This window comes from Polyodon spathula, chromosome 10, assembly GCF_017654505.1.
Source record: "Polyodon spathula isolate WHYD16114869_AA chromosome 10, ASM1765450v1, whole genome shotgun sequence".
NCBI lineage: Eukaryota > Metazoa > Chordata > Actinopteri > Acipenseriformes > Polyodontidae > Polyodon > Polyodon spathula.
The window spans coordinates 745,458-760,925 of record NC_054543.1 but is presented as its reverse complement, the minus strand read 5'-3'; the positions used below and the strand labels follow the sequence as shown (position 1 = coordinate 760,925).

At 38.8% G+C, this 15,468-nt stretch overlaps 1 protein-coding gene across 1 annotated transcript in view; it reads right to left on the bottom strand.

Moving 5' to 3' along the window:
* Positions 1 to 13,858: 13,858 nt before the first annotated feature.
* The window catches only part of gfra1a (gdnf family receptor alpha 1a), a 49,309-nt gene continuing 47,699 nt past the window's right edge, over positions 13,859 to 15,468 (bottom strand). The window contains exon 10 of the mRNA XM_041261222.1: positions 13,859 to 14,911. Within this exon, the coding sequence (XP_041117156.1) occupies positions 14,756 to 14,911 (156 nt within the window). The 3' untranslated portion in view covers positions 13,859 to 14,755. The remainder of the gene's footprint in view (positions 14,912 to 15,468) is intronic.

The window sequence follows — 15,468 nt, the reverse complement described above, 5'->3', positions numbered from 1 at the left end:
TTTCCCTCTCATTTTCTAAGCTGTTTCTAAAGTTATCAAAAGCACCAGTAATACAGGAAGGTATTGCATTTGAAAGTGCTGATACAATACTGACCACCTTAGACTGTAGCGTGTAACCCTTTTACAGAGTGTTGTAGAATGCCTGCATGTATTCAAGTGTACTGCGGTGTTTGTGACAGGGAAGTACTGTATACAAGAGAGATGCATTGTTATAAGCCAATGAAGCTCACAGTTTACACTCAGGGTGTGCATTATAATAAAAATGACAATATGTCAGAGGCTGGCATTAGCAAATTCATATACACCAGTGGCAGTTACAGGGCTGGTTCAATAGGTTATTGGTCCAGCCAATTATTCCAATATTCCCATGGGCTCAATATCTGTGTTCTTTTCTTACAAAGAACAGCAGATGATGGTTTATCTGTTAGCCTATAGGTATGCTTGTTAACTCACAAACCTGCACCATGGCCAAGTGCAAGGAAAGCCAGCCATACACTTTCTTCTATATTACTGTTGTGTTGTTTTTGCTTTCTATTCCCTAATCATTAAGGATCCATTTCTTTACCCAAATTGAACATACAACAACATTAATTTAACAAATATGTACTCTTCCTCTTGAATCCTGCACACCAGGTCTCTAATTGTGGTACATAAGTGATACTTTGATATTGGAATTTGAATGATTCCACTTCATCCAGTTTCACATGTGTTAATGACAGGAATGGAAGGGATCCATTGGGCAGTAGCCTACCTGGTTCTACCCTCTGGGCTCAGAGTTTGTTATGCATTTACAATGGAATTGCAAGTGGAAGGTAGAAGGAAATCATACAGTTGCCTTATACAGTATTTCAGTGAACACTGCTGTCCAGTACCAGTTTTATTAACTTCAGCTACAACTCGTGGCTGCTTGAGTTACTGAGAGAAATAAAAAGGAACAATAGTCATGTGAACCTCTGTCACTGTTCAAAGCATGAAGCTACACAAGTAGAATGAACAGGATCAGACTGTCTTCTGTATACAGATACCTGCATTTAAGGAGCGACTTGAAGGATAGAGAAAATGTGCATGGCCCGCCCATTAACAAGTAGGTCCTAAGTGTGTTAGACATCCCATTGGTGTTGCAGGAATGGCAGTGGTAGCCAATTCCCACCAAACCTCACTTCTTGCTGAATTCTATGTATTGTATGTGTTTTTTATTGCACCACAAATGTAACCCTTTGTTGCTTTTAGATTCCCATATTGTTTTACCCTAATTTTGTCTTTCTTGCTTGTTAAAAAGGAGGCGGTCAGATCAGATTGGGTAGGCTGTGCATGGCTGAGCTGTTTTTTTTCTGCACACTGCTTTTGAGTTCCTTACAAGAGCTCTTTTAGAGCTACATGTGGAAGGGGAAGACACAAATGGGGACTCTGCCAGTAGCACCAAACATCAATACACCTGTTACCAAAGCCTAATTCAAACCAATTTCACAATGTAGGTTGACATTTCACACAGTGTATAGCAGTCATATTGCTTTTAAGCTGTTTTCCTGAATGAAATAATTTCAAAGAGAGGCATTTGTTTATATGCAGTGCAATATTTTAGAGAGGGCCACAGTTATTAGACTACTGCCCACCATCTAATTGCTTTACAGGCTGACATTTGAAATCTTGATACACCCAGCAGTAATGCTGAAGTGCAAGTTGCTTGTGGATCAGGTCAATAAGCTAACTCTACAGACAGCTCTTCCTCATCTTAAGCTTTCCCATGTGTATATATAAGCTGTTTTATTTTTAAGGTAACATTAGCATCCAGTTGCACTGATCAGTGGATTTTCAAATATTTAGTGTATAAAATTTGTATCACATTGAAGTCTTGTATATGGAGGAACGAGTGACTGAGTTATGGTTGTATTTACAGTTACTTTTGCAATTAGTTTTTGTTAAGTTTCGTCTATTTTTTTGTGTCCTGATACTTAAATTGTAAAATTGCCATGTGTGTGTGTATATATATATATATATATATATATATATATATATATATATATATATATATATATAAATTATATAATATAGATATATATATATAGATACTACTGTAAAAACAGTCCACTTCGGTGTTAACTTCATAAAAAATGTGTTTTTTACAGAATTTAAACATAGTTTTGTTTCTTGGTTGAGCGTAATCAAAGAAACAAGTATACCCGTTGTACAATGGGCATATGTAAAGCAAAAAAGCAAAAAAAAAAAAAAAAAAAAACGCAAAGCTTACATAATAAAGAGAAACCTCTCCTTATTTACTTGTTGTGCTGGTTTTGTTTTTACCCTACCTGGTTCTTCCACTGGTCATGTACTGGATAGGGCCACATAATTAAAACAGATGTAATCCACATACATGTCCAGTAGTTATTTTTGTCTACTATCTCTATGAAATGTCATAAAGACATATGCAACGTATAGATTCAGAGATAAAGTGTAAAGTCTAGAGACAAGGTAATCACATGCCTGAGCGCCCTAACCCAGAGCCTTGGTAATCTACTGTTGCAGGTTAGCAATGGAAATCAGCCAACACGCTGGAATCTCAGCACCGGCTGCAGCTCACATATGCCAGTGCTTTATTGCCACTAACAGATGGGAAAAGACTGCGTTGTTTCTTGCATTGTGACACAATCGCCAAGTTCCTTTCAATGCAGCCCCAACCCCAAACCCCAAACCACAAGCGCACAATGAACTAGTAAGTGTGTACAAGTGCAGGACTGACCAAATTGGAACCAAAAGGACTATTCCAGTCAGACAATAGACTTATTTATGTGGGTTTTTGTAATTGCTTATGCATCGAATAAATGAAAGAAGCCTAGCTAATTGTTAGATGACATTGCAACACTGGATTATCCCAAGTGTGGCAAAATACAAACCCTGACTGGTACATTTAACTGCTACTAGATCAACTCAGCCAGGCATGTTATCTGTGCAGAAGAACACTGTAGTAGAACAGTTAATGCCTATAATATCCATGGAGACACATTTCATACTGGCACACGTAAAAGGGAATGGTTCAATTCTTCATTTCTTCTGGCTGGATCAATGCACAGTAGTATTTTTTTAATGCAACCAAGAAATGGAAACCAGCTAATTAAAAAATAAAAAAAAGTATATCATTATTTAGTGTGCCCATTTATTTAACCAAACATTTTCTCCAGAATATGGAATGTCCTCTGATCCCACAACCAAGCCAGCTTCCTCTTTTACACCCAGGAACTCGACAGCAGATGTCACTACCAACCTCTGGAGGATAAAGGCCAACTCTGCAGGTGTCTGTCTGAGCTTGCTAAGCGTCTGGCCAGCAGGGTTTACTGTAGTGCGATGAAGAGAAACAGTCACTGCTGGTGTTGCCTCCCTAACCCACAGGAACATCAGAGGCAATGCAACACAAATCTCGAGCGAAGACTGGCGACTTCACACAGCTAGGAACCTGCGCTCTCTTGACTGTATGACTCTCCCTGCGCACCACACAGCCAGGGCGTGAACCTGCACTCCCCTGACTGTATGACTCACCTGCACACCACACAGCCAGGGCGTGAACCTGCGCTCCCCTGACTGTATGATTCATCCTGCACACCACACAGCCAGGGCGTGAACCTGCGCTCCCCTGACTGTATGACTCACCCAGCACACCACACAGCCAGGGCGTGAACCTGCGCTCCCCTGACTGTATGACTCACCCAGCACACCACACAGCCAGGGCGTGAACCTGCGCTCCCCTGACTGTATGACTCACCCAGCACACCACACAGCCAGGGCGTGAACCTGCGCTCCCCTGACTGTATGACTCACCCTGCACACCACACAGCCAGGGCGTGAACCTGCGCTCCCCTAACTGTATGACTCACCCAGCACACCACACAGCCAGGGCATGAACCTGCGCTCCCCTGACTGTATGACTCACCCTGCACACCACACAGCCAGGGCGTGAACCTGCGCTCCCCTGACTGTATGACTCACCCAGCACACCACACAGCCAGGACGTGAACCTGCACTCCCCTGACTCTATGACTCACCCTGCACACCATGTGGCTGTGCTTTTACCAGGTAAGCAGCTCTTAGACCCGGCAAACTAGTTTGTTATTTATTTATTTATTTGTTTATTTTATTTTTTCTAATTGTCTCTCCAATTTGGAAAGCCCAATTATTTTTTTATTTCAACCCGGCTCACCTCTGGGATTCCCCTTTCTGTTGAAGTTAATTACCAACCAGTTACACAGAATCTCAGCTGGTTCATTAATGTTGATCTGGGTGTGTATTTAAAAAGATTGTGTTTTTACCTCAAGCAATTTTAAAGAGGCTCTATAGAGAGAGCATCACCTTCATGCAAAATGACTCTTTTTTTTCTGCAAATTGTTTCATGGGTTGTCAGTTATTGATTTAAAGTCCAACTCCAGGTGAAGTGTCATATCCCACTGGTTATGCTACCATGGTTAAAAATTCCCATCGGAGCTGTGTGATGGATAAGGACACAACAGCAACGGGCTTGTCATTGGATACAATTAGCGAATGTTATGCCTTTCCACAAAGAATGGCAGGTTCCCCAGAGGCCTCCTGTTTATTCAGATTTTGGTTTTGGCATTGTGTTCTTCCTCAGGCATCCAGGGGGAGGAGGGACTGCATTCATCATCCACATGACAGATACACAAAGTCAGAAACACAAGTATAAAAAGGTTTGATCAGAAAATGTGTGGAACATTTTGCAAGAAGCTTAATCATTCACACTTAACGGGAGCCTGTAACAAGAAACGATTCAGGTGTGAGGTAACACCTCGAATTAAACATCCAGTTAACAATGGAGAACATTTCTGAAAGGATTCTTTAACATGTTGTACCCAAGCTGCCCTTCCCTGTGTTTCACTACACTAATGTACAACCGTTTTTTTGTTTGTTTTTTTGCATTTCAGTTTGCCAGAGGGCTACAATTTTCAACCGTAACATTAATCTTGCCTGACATTAAGTCTCTAAGAAACAGTTGAATCTTCTGAGAGCCTCACATATACAATTAAATTGACTTGAGATACTCTGTACTACTTCAAAAGAACATGATGTTTCACTGTTTATCATTTTATTTGGAAATATACAGTGATTGGAGGGGGGGGGGGGCTATATCACTACCAGCTATTGCCTGGGCTGGCAGGGCTATACCCCCTTGAACCTTTTTCACATTTTGTTGTGTCAGTGCCTCAGAGTTTCATGAAATTAAATGATTTTTTCCACTTCTCTACACACCATACTCCACACTGTTAAAGGGAAAAAAGTATTTATTGAGAGAAAAATTATATATTAAAAATACAAAACTGAAAGATCATAATAGGATAAGACTCCACCTCGAGTTAGTACTTGGTGGAAGCACCTTTTGCAGCAACTACAGCTGTGAGTCTGTTGGGATTGGTCTCTACCAACTTTGCACACCTAGATTTGGCAATATTTGACCATTCTTCTTTACAAAACTGCTCAAGCTCTGTCAAGTTCCTTGGGGAGCATTGATGGACAGAAATCTTCAAGTCATGCCACAAATTTTTGATTGGATTTAGGTCAGGGCTCTGACTGGGCCACTCAAGGACATTTACCTTTTTGTTCCTTAGATACTCCAGTGTAGCTTTGGCTGCGTGCTTTGGGTCGTTGTCACACTGAAAGGTGAACTTCCATCCCAGTCTCAGCTTTCTGGTAGAGGGCAGCAGGTTTTCCTCAAGGACTTCTATGTACTTTGCTCCATTCATTTTCCCTTCTATCCTTACAAGTGCCCCAGTCCCTGCCGATGAGAAACACCCCCATAACATGATGCTGCCACCACCATGCTTCACAGTAGGGATGGTGTTCTTTGGGTGATGGGCTGTGTTGGGTTTGCGCCAAACATAACGCTTTGCATTTAGGCCAAAAAGTTCCATTTTAGTTTTGTCAGACCACAAAATTTTTTGCCACATGGCTACAGAATCTCCTGTGTGTTTTTTTTGCATACTTCAAACGGGATTCAAGGTGGGCTTTCTTGAGTAATGGCTTCCTTCTTGTCACCCTACCATACAGGCCAGATGTGTTGTCACATGCACGCATTGACCAGTCTTGGCCTTAAAAGCCTGTAGCTCTTGTAAAGTTGCCATTGGTCTCTTGGTAGCCTCTGTAATCAGTCTCCTTCTTGCTTGGTCATCCAGTTTGGCGGGACGGCCTGATCTAGGCATGGTTTTGGTGGTGCCATACACCTTCCACAACTTAATAATAGTTTTGACCGTGCTCCAAGGGATCTTCGATGTCTTTGATATTTTTTTATACCCATCCCCTGATCTGTGCCTTTCAACAACTTTGTCCCGGAATTCTTTTGAAAACTCCTTGGTACTCATGGTTGAGTCTTTGCTTTGAAATTCACTACCCAGCAGAGGGAACTTACAGGAACTGTTGAATTTATCCTTAAATCATGTGAATCATTACAATTTAACACAGGTGGAGGCCACTTAACTTGGTGTGCGATTTTGAAGGTGATTGGTTACACCTGAGCTAATTTAGGATTGCTATTACAAGGGGGACGGACACTTATCCAACCAAGTTTATTTCAGTTTTTATTTTTAATTAATTTTATACAAATTTCTAGAATATTTTTTCACATGGAAGTTGTGGGGTAGGATGTGCAGATAAATGAAAACAAAAACTATTTTAATGCATTTTAATTCCAGGCTATAAGGCAACAAAAGGTGAATATTTTGAAAGGGGGTGTAGACTTTTTATAGGCACTGTATGTATCCTTGACATTTAGTTTTGATGTCAGACACGAAAAGAGAAAAAAAAAAACCTAAGGCTGCTGAAAGCCTGTAATCTAAGGGAACTCAAAGGTCGAACTCACCATGGGATCCTTCTGGCCTGTCTGCTGTGAATACTCGGGGAAATTCACAAATTGAAAAGGTCAGTTAATGGGATCTCTATCTGTTATGCCGTGAATCCACTTTTAGGATTATAACAGTTTTCTATAGTGTTCCAGAGGAAAGTATGTAGGAAACCTATAGAAAACTGCAGTCTTATAGACATTACTACACAAACAAACTTACAAACTGACTAGTCAACCAAACAGCCCACTTGAAACCTGACCAGGCTAAAACAAATGATTATCTAGACTGATTTTGTGTTGTACTAAAAAAAGTCAACAAAGTAAACAGAGACAGGGTAGATTATTTGTTAAACAATGCATTATTTTAACCAGAATGATTAAAGGCAAAGAGATCTGGAGGGAGAGTGAAGTATTCACATACTGTTGTGTCACTGACTCTCACTTTGTTCTAGATTATTAGCTCATCATACTGCATTACGTCATCGCTAGCCAATCCAAATTAGATGCCACCTCATTCTCCAAGTCAAATATGTATGTCATTGGGGCATACCTTTTAGGATTCCCTAATGGGACAGAGTGAAATAAGTTTCAATGCAATACTGTCCAATACACCTGTCTTCAGACTGGGTTATATCATTTTCCTTTTCAATAGGATTGTATGGTAGTCGATTATGAACAAAGCGTCACATAGTTTCTTGATGCAGTTTGGATAGAGGCTGTGCAGAATGGCAATACTGTCTATAAATAAATACATAGAAGATGACACAGTTTAGTATCACACACTTCATACACTGGAGTCTCTGTTTGGCCACAGGGTAGAAATTTTTTTAACATGATTCAGGTCTGTTTCAGATGAGTCTATTTATCCTCATCTAACACATGACAAATGGAAGAGGGTTGGATGGTAGCTGAACTCCTTGCTGGAATAGCAATGACTGTGTTCCAGTAATATTGTAGCACTAACTGGCTTTGGCCATTTACTTTACCTTGCACTTCTCATCAAGTTAATTAGATGTAAATAGAACAACTGCTTGCTTACTTTAGCAGGGCGGATAATTACTCTGTTAACAAGTTTTCTGTTCCAAGCTGATGTTATTCACACAGCTTTTAACTGCTATCCCAACCCAAGTGATTTACATGATGATGCGTCTGCAAGGGCCTTGTTAAGACTGTACTGCACACGTCAATATAAACCAGTTTTCTTTTTGTTTAACAAGCAAAAGGCTTTTAATTAGGGCTGTTGCATCTTTTTCACATTCTGCAGCATAGGAAAGGATGAAGTCGTGTGTATGCCTGCTGAGCTTCAGCTAGAGGAGATGGACTGAGATTGTTAAACTTCATTAAAAAAAAAAAAAAAACTTATTCAGTTTGTAAAATTCTCAAGGGCTCTTTTGCTCAAGACCAGAATCGCACCATTGCAATTCGTCATTGACTAAGTAGATGTGTTGTTCTTTAGAGTCACTATTGCCCTTATGGAAAAAACATAAATTGTTAGTATATAGTAGAACAGTATACTTTCATATATAGAAATTGGACCCTTTTTATATATTTAAAATATATGGGATAGATTTAAAATATATTTTAGTCTGTAATCCATATATTTATTATATATGGATTACACACTAATAAAAATATATGGTGCACCATAATTTAATATATTTAAAATACAACCCATATATTTTAAATATATATATAAAAGGGGCCAATTTCTATATATGAAAAATATAAGGATCATGCTTTTCTACCATATATTTAAAATATATGTTTTTAAACCAGCCTTAGAAAATCACATGCAGTACATATTTCTGTCCTTGGAATGACCTCTAATCAGTTGAGGATTGATTACCATGTTTAAACAGGGAACAAAGCCACATCTGCACCCCAATCATCTTTCAAGTAGGATATAGAAAAATTTGATTTGTAAACTCTGAACAACTAATGGTTACTCATTTATGTTATGGGCATAAGATACTGTGGGGGTGGACATGCTGTAGCCCTACAATGCTAACTTGCTGTTGTGTGTTCTAATTCAATGACAGTATACAGAGATCAAGTACACATTGTACCAGCGTGCGTGCGCTATTCAACTGTATTCCTTTCTATATCCGTGCTACAGAGAAATGGTGATGTCACTGCTTGTTCATTGTAATAAATGCGGCGGGTGAAGTGAAACCCTCCCATTAACGCTGCAGTGGATGTCAATACTTGCTTTGGGGAAAAGAGCAGCGATTGGGATTTTCTATCACATGCGACATTCGCTGTGATTGCTCCCTCAAAGCTGTGAGATACTAACAAGAACTATTGCAACAATTTATATGTTTTTTTACCAATTTAAAAATATCAACTTTAATGGGCTATTAAAGAAGTCATTTTAAAACAATTCTCCTCTCAATTCTTCCAGCGATTTGCTGCTAAATTTACCCTTCGTGACGAAAGCGTGTTTAAACAGCTGTCAGTGTTTTCTATGCACTTTCATGCAGAATGCTACATAGAAACTATTTGTACTGTTGTCTTTGGTCTGCAGCACAAACCCTTAGAGGGCATTACAGTCTGGCAGTGGACTGTGTCAGGGAGGTACGCTCAGACCAAGTATCGCAGTGAACCCCGATACTCATGGTCTCATTGCTATTACAAAACAGTGAACGGTGTCTTTTACTATTATTTTAAACATGTTACATCTTTAAATTGGACATCTGTTTACTTCATATAATGCCAGTCATTCTATCTGAGTGTTCAGTGGGCATCTACCTGTGCCCTGGAATGGAGCGCCCCGATTGGTGGATGAACGTTCTCTAGGAAATAAGACATAGTAACTGGATGGATAAACGTATTTTAATTTTTTTTTTTTTTGTAGAAGTGGTGATACATTTTCACAAGCGAAGTAGTAATGTGATATAAAGCTGAGAGATCTTATTACATGTTCATTATTATTTGTTCAATATATATAATATATATATATATATATATATATATATATATATATATATATATATATATCAAAAGTCAGTAAATAGACTATCGAGTATCGTCCCTAATCTTTGTTTTCTGATTATGAATAGCCTCTTTGTTTTTTTGTGGGTGGTACTGTAAAACCCCCTTGCAGCACTCTCTGGTGTGTTTCAGATGTCTCTAACTCCATAATGAACCGCAACAGGCTGCCGGCTCCACAGCTATTACAGACTGCAGTATGCAGCATTTGCATAATTGCATTCTAAGGAGAAGGTTATATATTGGCAAACAATATCGAGGATCCCAACCGAACACACCAGAGATCGTTACATGTTCATTGTCAGCCATGCAAGATTTATTGTATTACATTTCTTCATTATTGTTGTGCTGCTTTGGGTATGTTTTGCATGGGAGAGTGTAATAAAAGTAATTACAATTATATTAAACGATAAAAATAAATAAAATGAAATTAAGAAAAAGATACAAAAAAAAATTACTTAACACAAAATATGTAATTACAATTATGCAACAGCGGAAATGCAAATACTGTAGAATACTCATTCGGCATAAGCTATGACATCTATAAAAAAAACAAAGCTCTTTCATTAACCCTGTAAATGACAACGAGAGAAACTATACAGCATATTAACAGGTAGGGTTACTGGGGGTTCTGCCACTGTGAAGAGAATTATGAACCATAAAGCCATATAATTGTTAAAATAAAATAAAAATAATAATAATCACCATTCATAACCATTACATACAGTACAGAAGTGATGTCATAGTCCTGCATGTCAGTGGTGATGCTATGTGATCTGACCATTCCATTCAATTCAATGGAATGCACCTCTTATATGCGCCAAACAAAATACAAGAATTTTATTCCATGTTCAGTTGGGATTCATAAACCCAATTTGAAAAGTTTGAAATGGTCCTTTTAGGCCCAAACCCAATCAACAAGCTGTAATTGTAACTTAAATCTCAATGATCCAGTCTGCATTTATACAGAGCAGTTAGATTAGAGTCTCACTCTGTGGTCATGTTCATTTATACAGAGCAGTTAGATTAGAGTCTCACTCTGTGGTCATGTGCATTTATACAGAGCAGGTAGATTAGAGTCTCACTCTGTGGTCATGTTCATTTATACAGAGCAGTTAGATTAGAGTCTCACTCTGTGTTCATGTTCATTTATACAGAGCAGTTAGATTAGAGTCTCACTCTGTGGTCATGTTCATTTATACAGAGCAGTTAGATTAGAGTCTCACTCTGTGGTCATGTTCATTTATACAGAGCAGTTAGATTAGAGTCTCACTCTGTGTTCATGTTCATTTATACAGAGCAGTTAGATTAGAGTCTCACTCTGTGGTCATGTTCATTTATACAGAGCAGTTAGATTAGAGTCTCACTCTGTGGTCATGTTCATTTATACAGAGCAGTTAGATTAGAGTCTCACTCTGTGGTCATGTTCATTTATACAGAGCAGTTAGATTAGAGTCTCACTCTGTGGTCATGTTCATTTATACAGAGCAGTTAGATTAGAGTCTCACTCTGTGGTCATGTGCATTTATACAGAGCAGTTAGATTACAGTCTCACTCTGTGTTCATGTTCATTTATACAGAGCAGTTAGATTAGAGTCTCACTCTGTGGTCATGTGCATTTATACAGAGCAGTTAGATTAGAGTCTCACTCCGTGGTCATGTTCATTTATACAGAGCAGTTAGATTAGAGTCTCACTCTGTGGTCATGTTCATTTATACAGAGCAGTTAGATTAGAGTCTCACTCTGTGGTCATGTTCATTTATACAGAGCAGTTAGATTAGAGTCTCACTCTGTGGTCATGTTCATTTATACAGAGCAGTTAGATTAGAGTCTCACTCTGTGGTCATGTTCATTTATACAGAGCAGTTAGATTAGAGTCTCACTCTGTGGTCATGTTCATTTATACAGAGCAGTTAGATTAGAGTCTCACTCTGTGGTCATGTTCATTTATACAGAGCAGTTAGATTAGAGTCTCACTCTGTGGTCATGTTCATTTATACAGAGCAGTTAGATTAGAGTCTCACTCTGTGGTCATGTTCATTTATACAGAGCAGTTAGATTAGAGTCTCACTCCGTGGTCATGTTCATTTATACAGAGCAGTTAGATTAGAGTCTCACTCTGTGGTCATGTTCATTTATACAGAGCAGTTAGATTAGAGTCTCACTCTGTGGTCATGTTCATTTATACAGAGCAGTTAGATTAGAGTCTCACTCTGTGGTCATGTTCATTTATACAGAGCAGTTAGATTAGAGTCTCACTCTGTGGTCATGTTCATTTATACAGAGCAGTTAGATTAGAGTCTCACTCTGTGGTCATGTTCATTTATACAGAGCAGTTAGATTAGAGTCTCACTCTGTGGTCATGTGCATTTATACAGAGCAGTTAGATTAGAGTCTCACTCTGTGGTCATGTTCATTTATACAGAGCAGTTAGATTAGAGTCTCACTCTGTGGTCATGTTCATTTATACAGAGCAGTTAGATTAGAGTCTCACTCTGTGGTCATGTTCATTTATACAGAGCAGTTAGATTAGAGTCTCACTCTGTGGTCATGTTCATTTATACAGAGCAGTTAGATTAGAGTCTCACTCTGTGGTCATGTTCATTTATACAGAGCAGTTAGATTAGAGTCTCACTCTGTGGTCATGTGCATTTATACAGAGCAGTTAGATTAGAGTCTCACTCTGTGGTCATGTTCATTTATACAGAGCAGTTAGATTAGAGTCTCACTCTGTGGTCATGTTCATTTATACAGAGCAGTTAGATTAGAGTCTCACTCCGTGGTCATGTTCATTTATACAGAGCAGTTAGATTAGAGTCTCACTCTGTGGTCATGTTCATTTATACAGAGCAGTTAGATTACAGTCTCACTCTGTGGTCATGTTCATTTATACAGAGCAGTTAGATTAGAGTCTCACTCTGTGGTCATGTTCATTTATACAGAGCAGTTAGATTAGAGTCTCACTCTGTGGTCATGTTCATTTATACAGAGCAGTTAGATTAGAGTCTCACTCTGTGGTCATGTTCATTTATACAGAGCAGTTAGATTAGAGTCTCACTCTGTGGTCATGTTCATTTATACAGAGCAGTTAGATTAGAGTCTCACTCTGTGGTCATGTTCATTTATACAGAGCAGTTAGATTAGAGTCTCACTCTGTGGTCATGTTCATTTATACAGAGCAGTTAGATTGCAGTCTCACTCTGTGGTCATGTTCATTTATACAGAGCAGTTAGATTAGAGTCTCACTCTGTGGTCATGTTCATTTATACAGAGCAGTTAGATTAGAGTCTCACTCTGTGGTCATGTTCATTTATACAGAGCAGTTAGATTAGAGTCTCACTCTGTGGTCATGTTCATTTATACAGAGCAGTTAGATTGCAGTCTCACTCTGTGGTCATGTTCATTTATACAGAGCAGTTAGATTAGAGTCTCACTCTGTGGTCATGTTCATTTATACAGAGCAGTTAGATTAGAGTCTCACTCTGTGGTCATGTTCATTTATACAGAGCAGTTAGATTAGAGTCTCACTCTGTGGTCATGTTCATTTATACAGAGCAGTTAGATTAGAGTCTCACTCTGTGGTCATGTTCATTTATACAGAGCAGTTAGATTAGAGTCTCACTCTGTGGTCATGTTCATTTATACAGAGCAGTTAGATTAGAGTCTCACTCCGTGGTCATGTTCATTTATACAGAGCAGTTAGATTAGAGTCTCACTCTGTGGTCATGTTCATTTATACAGAGCAGTTAGATTAGAGTCTCACTCCGTGGTCATGTTCATTTATACAGAGCAGTTAGATTAGAGTCTCACTCCGTGGTCATGTTCATTTATACAGAGCAGTTAGATTACAGTCTCACTCTGTGATCATGTTCATTTATACAGAGCAGTTAGATTAGAGTCTCACTGGTTATGTTCATTTAGGCCAATGCTTATTCAAAGCAGCCATTATACATGTCTATATAACTGATTGCATTAAAAATACTTTAATGAAGTGACTTTGAAATCAGCTGTTGTACACTACATATATATATATATATATATATTACTTTATGTAGACATTACCAGCAGCTATATCAAGCCTTCAATTGCCCCCACTACAGGACAGTGTTAACTGTGTTAAATGTAACATGTGTGTTGCAGTTATTACAGAATTTCAGGGTATGGATACATTCACTACAGAGTCATTACAGTCACTTTACAATATAATGGTTAGTTCTTCAGTTGGGATAACAGTAAATATATACTGCTAAAAATGTACACACATTTAATTAGTTTAGTACTCTTTGTCAGTCGAAAGTAAATTAGAAAATAAAGCACTGAGTATTTTTAACACAGCATACATTGAATTCTTGTTGTGTGGATTAAAACTGAGAAACACATCACAGTGGTGTGAGACACAAACCCTTTTCTCAGCAGCATGAATGCAGGACCCGTTACATAAACATTACAAGTTGGAGAATGCTTTTTTTTTAATGATTCCAGTCAAATAGGAAGCTTTGTAAAGTCCTCTCTCCTTTTCAGCCTAGTTCTTTCAGGGCATGACACCTTTGTGGGTCCCTGCTGTGCTCTCTCTCCTCTACCCAGTTTCGAAAAACAAAACCATTTTACACACGGACAACACAAACAAGGATTTCAACAATACAAAATGCTGCCTCCTTCCTATTCTGAGTTTTAAACCCAGTTACTATACAGCACTAACAATATCCGTTGATAGACCACAGCCCCACAAGACATTGCGGTTTGCAATGTAGCCCCTAAATACCAGTTACAATGAAACCAGGACAGGGTGCCTCGACAAGCTTCTAGAACCACAATTCCGGGAAACAGTACAACAGGAGACTGGGAACACACTACGCTTAGCTTTTTTTTTTTTTTTTTTTTTTTTCTTTTGTTTTTTTACAGGTCCTTTTGTTTTCTTTTTTTATGTGTGGTTAGAATGTTTCTGCTGAGTCGAGAGCCAGGAAGGCAGAGTGCACCATGGCACTGAGAATCAGCAGAATGCAACTCAAATGGAACGGTGTGGACGCCCTGGAAGAATTCTTTGACATGACGTGATCCGAAGAACTGGCTTCACCATTCCGGACAACCTGCAGAGGGTAGAAAGGGGATTGAAAATGCATTGGGGTCTTTTCTTTACAAGATGGGTATCTAAGTTTTAACTTACAGACAATGCCCACAGTGTTTGTGTTAGCTGTTACACAATGAAAACTCATGCGCTACATTATTTATTAAAACATAGACTACACAAGACTACTACAATATACACATTTTACACAACATTCTTATTTACCCCTGTCCATAAACTAGCTCGCAGATTAGTGGAGAGTCTGACTGTAGGGAATCTGCAGTCAGGGGGGCAGGCAGCTGCCCTCCCATTACACAAAGCCAAAATGCAGGTGGAGGGAAGCTCTCTTTTCCTTGCCAATCATTGGACGGATCATGTATTGAAATACGATGCTAGCTATTCGACTGAAGATTTGATCAGCTAAAACATGCTTGATGTTTAGGTGATTTGATGTCAGGTTAAAGTGAGTTTCCTGTCTGAACCATTGTTTCACTTCATAGACGTGCCACTATATTGGGGTTGAGCAGTTCCATAAAGACACTGAGTCATTCTGGTACTCATATACATTCTGTCTTACTA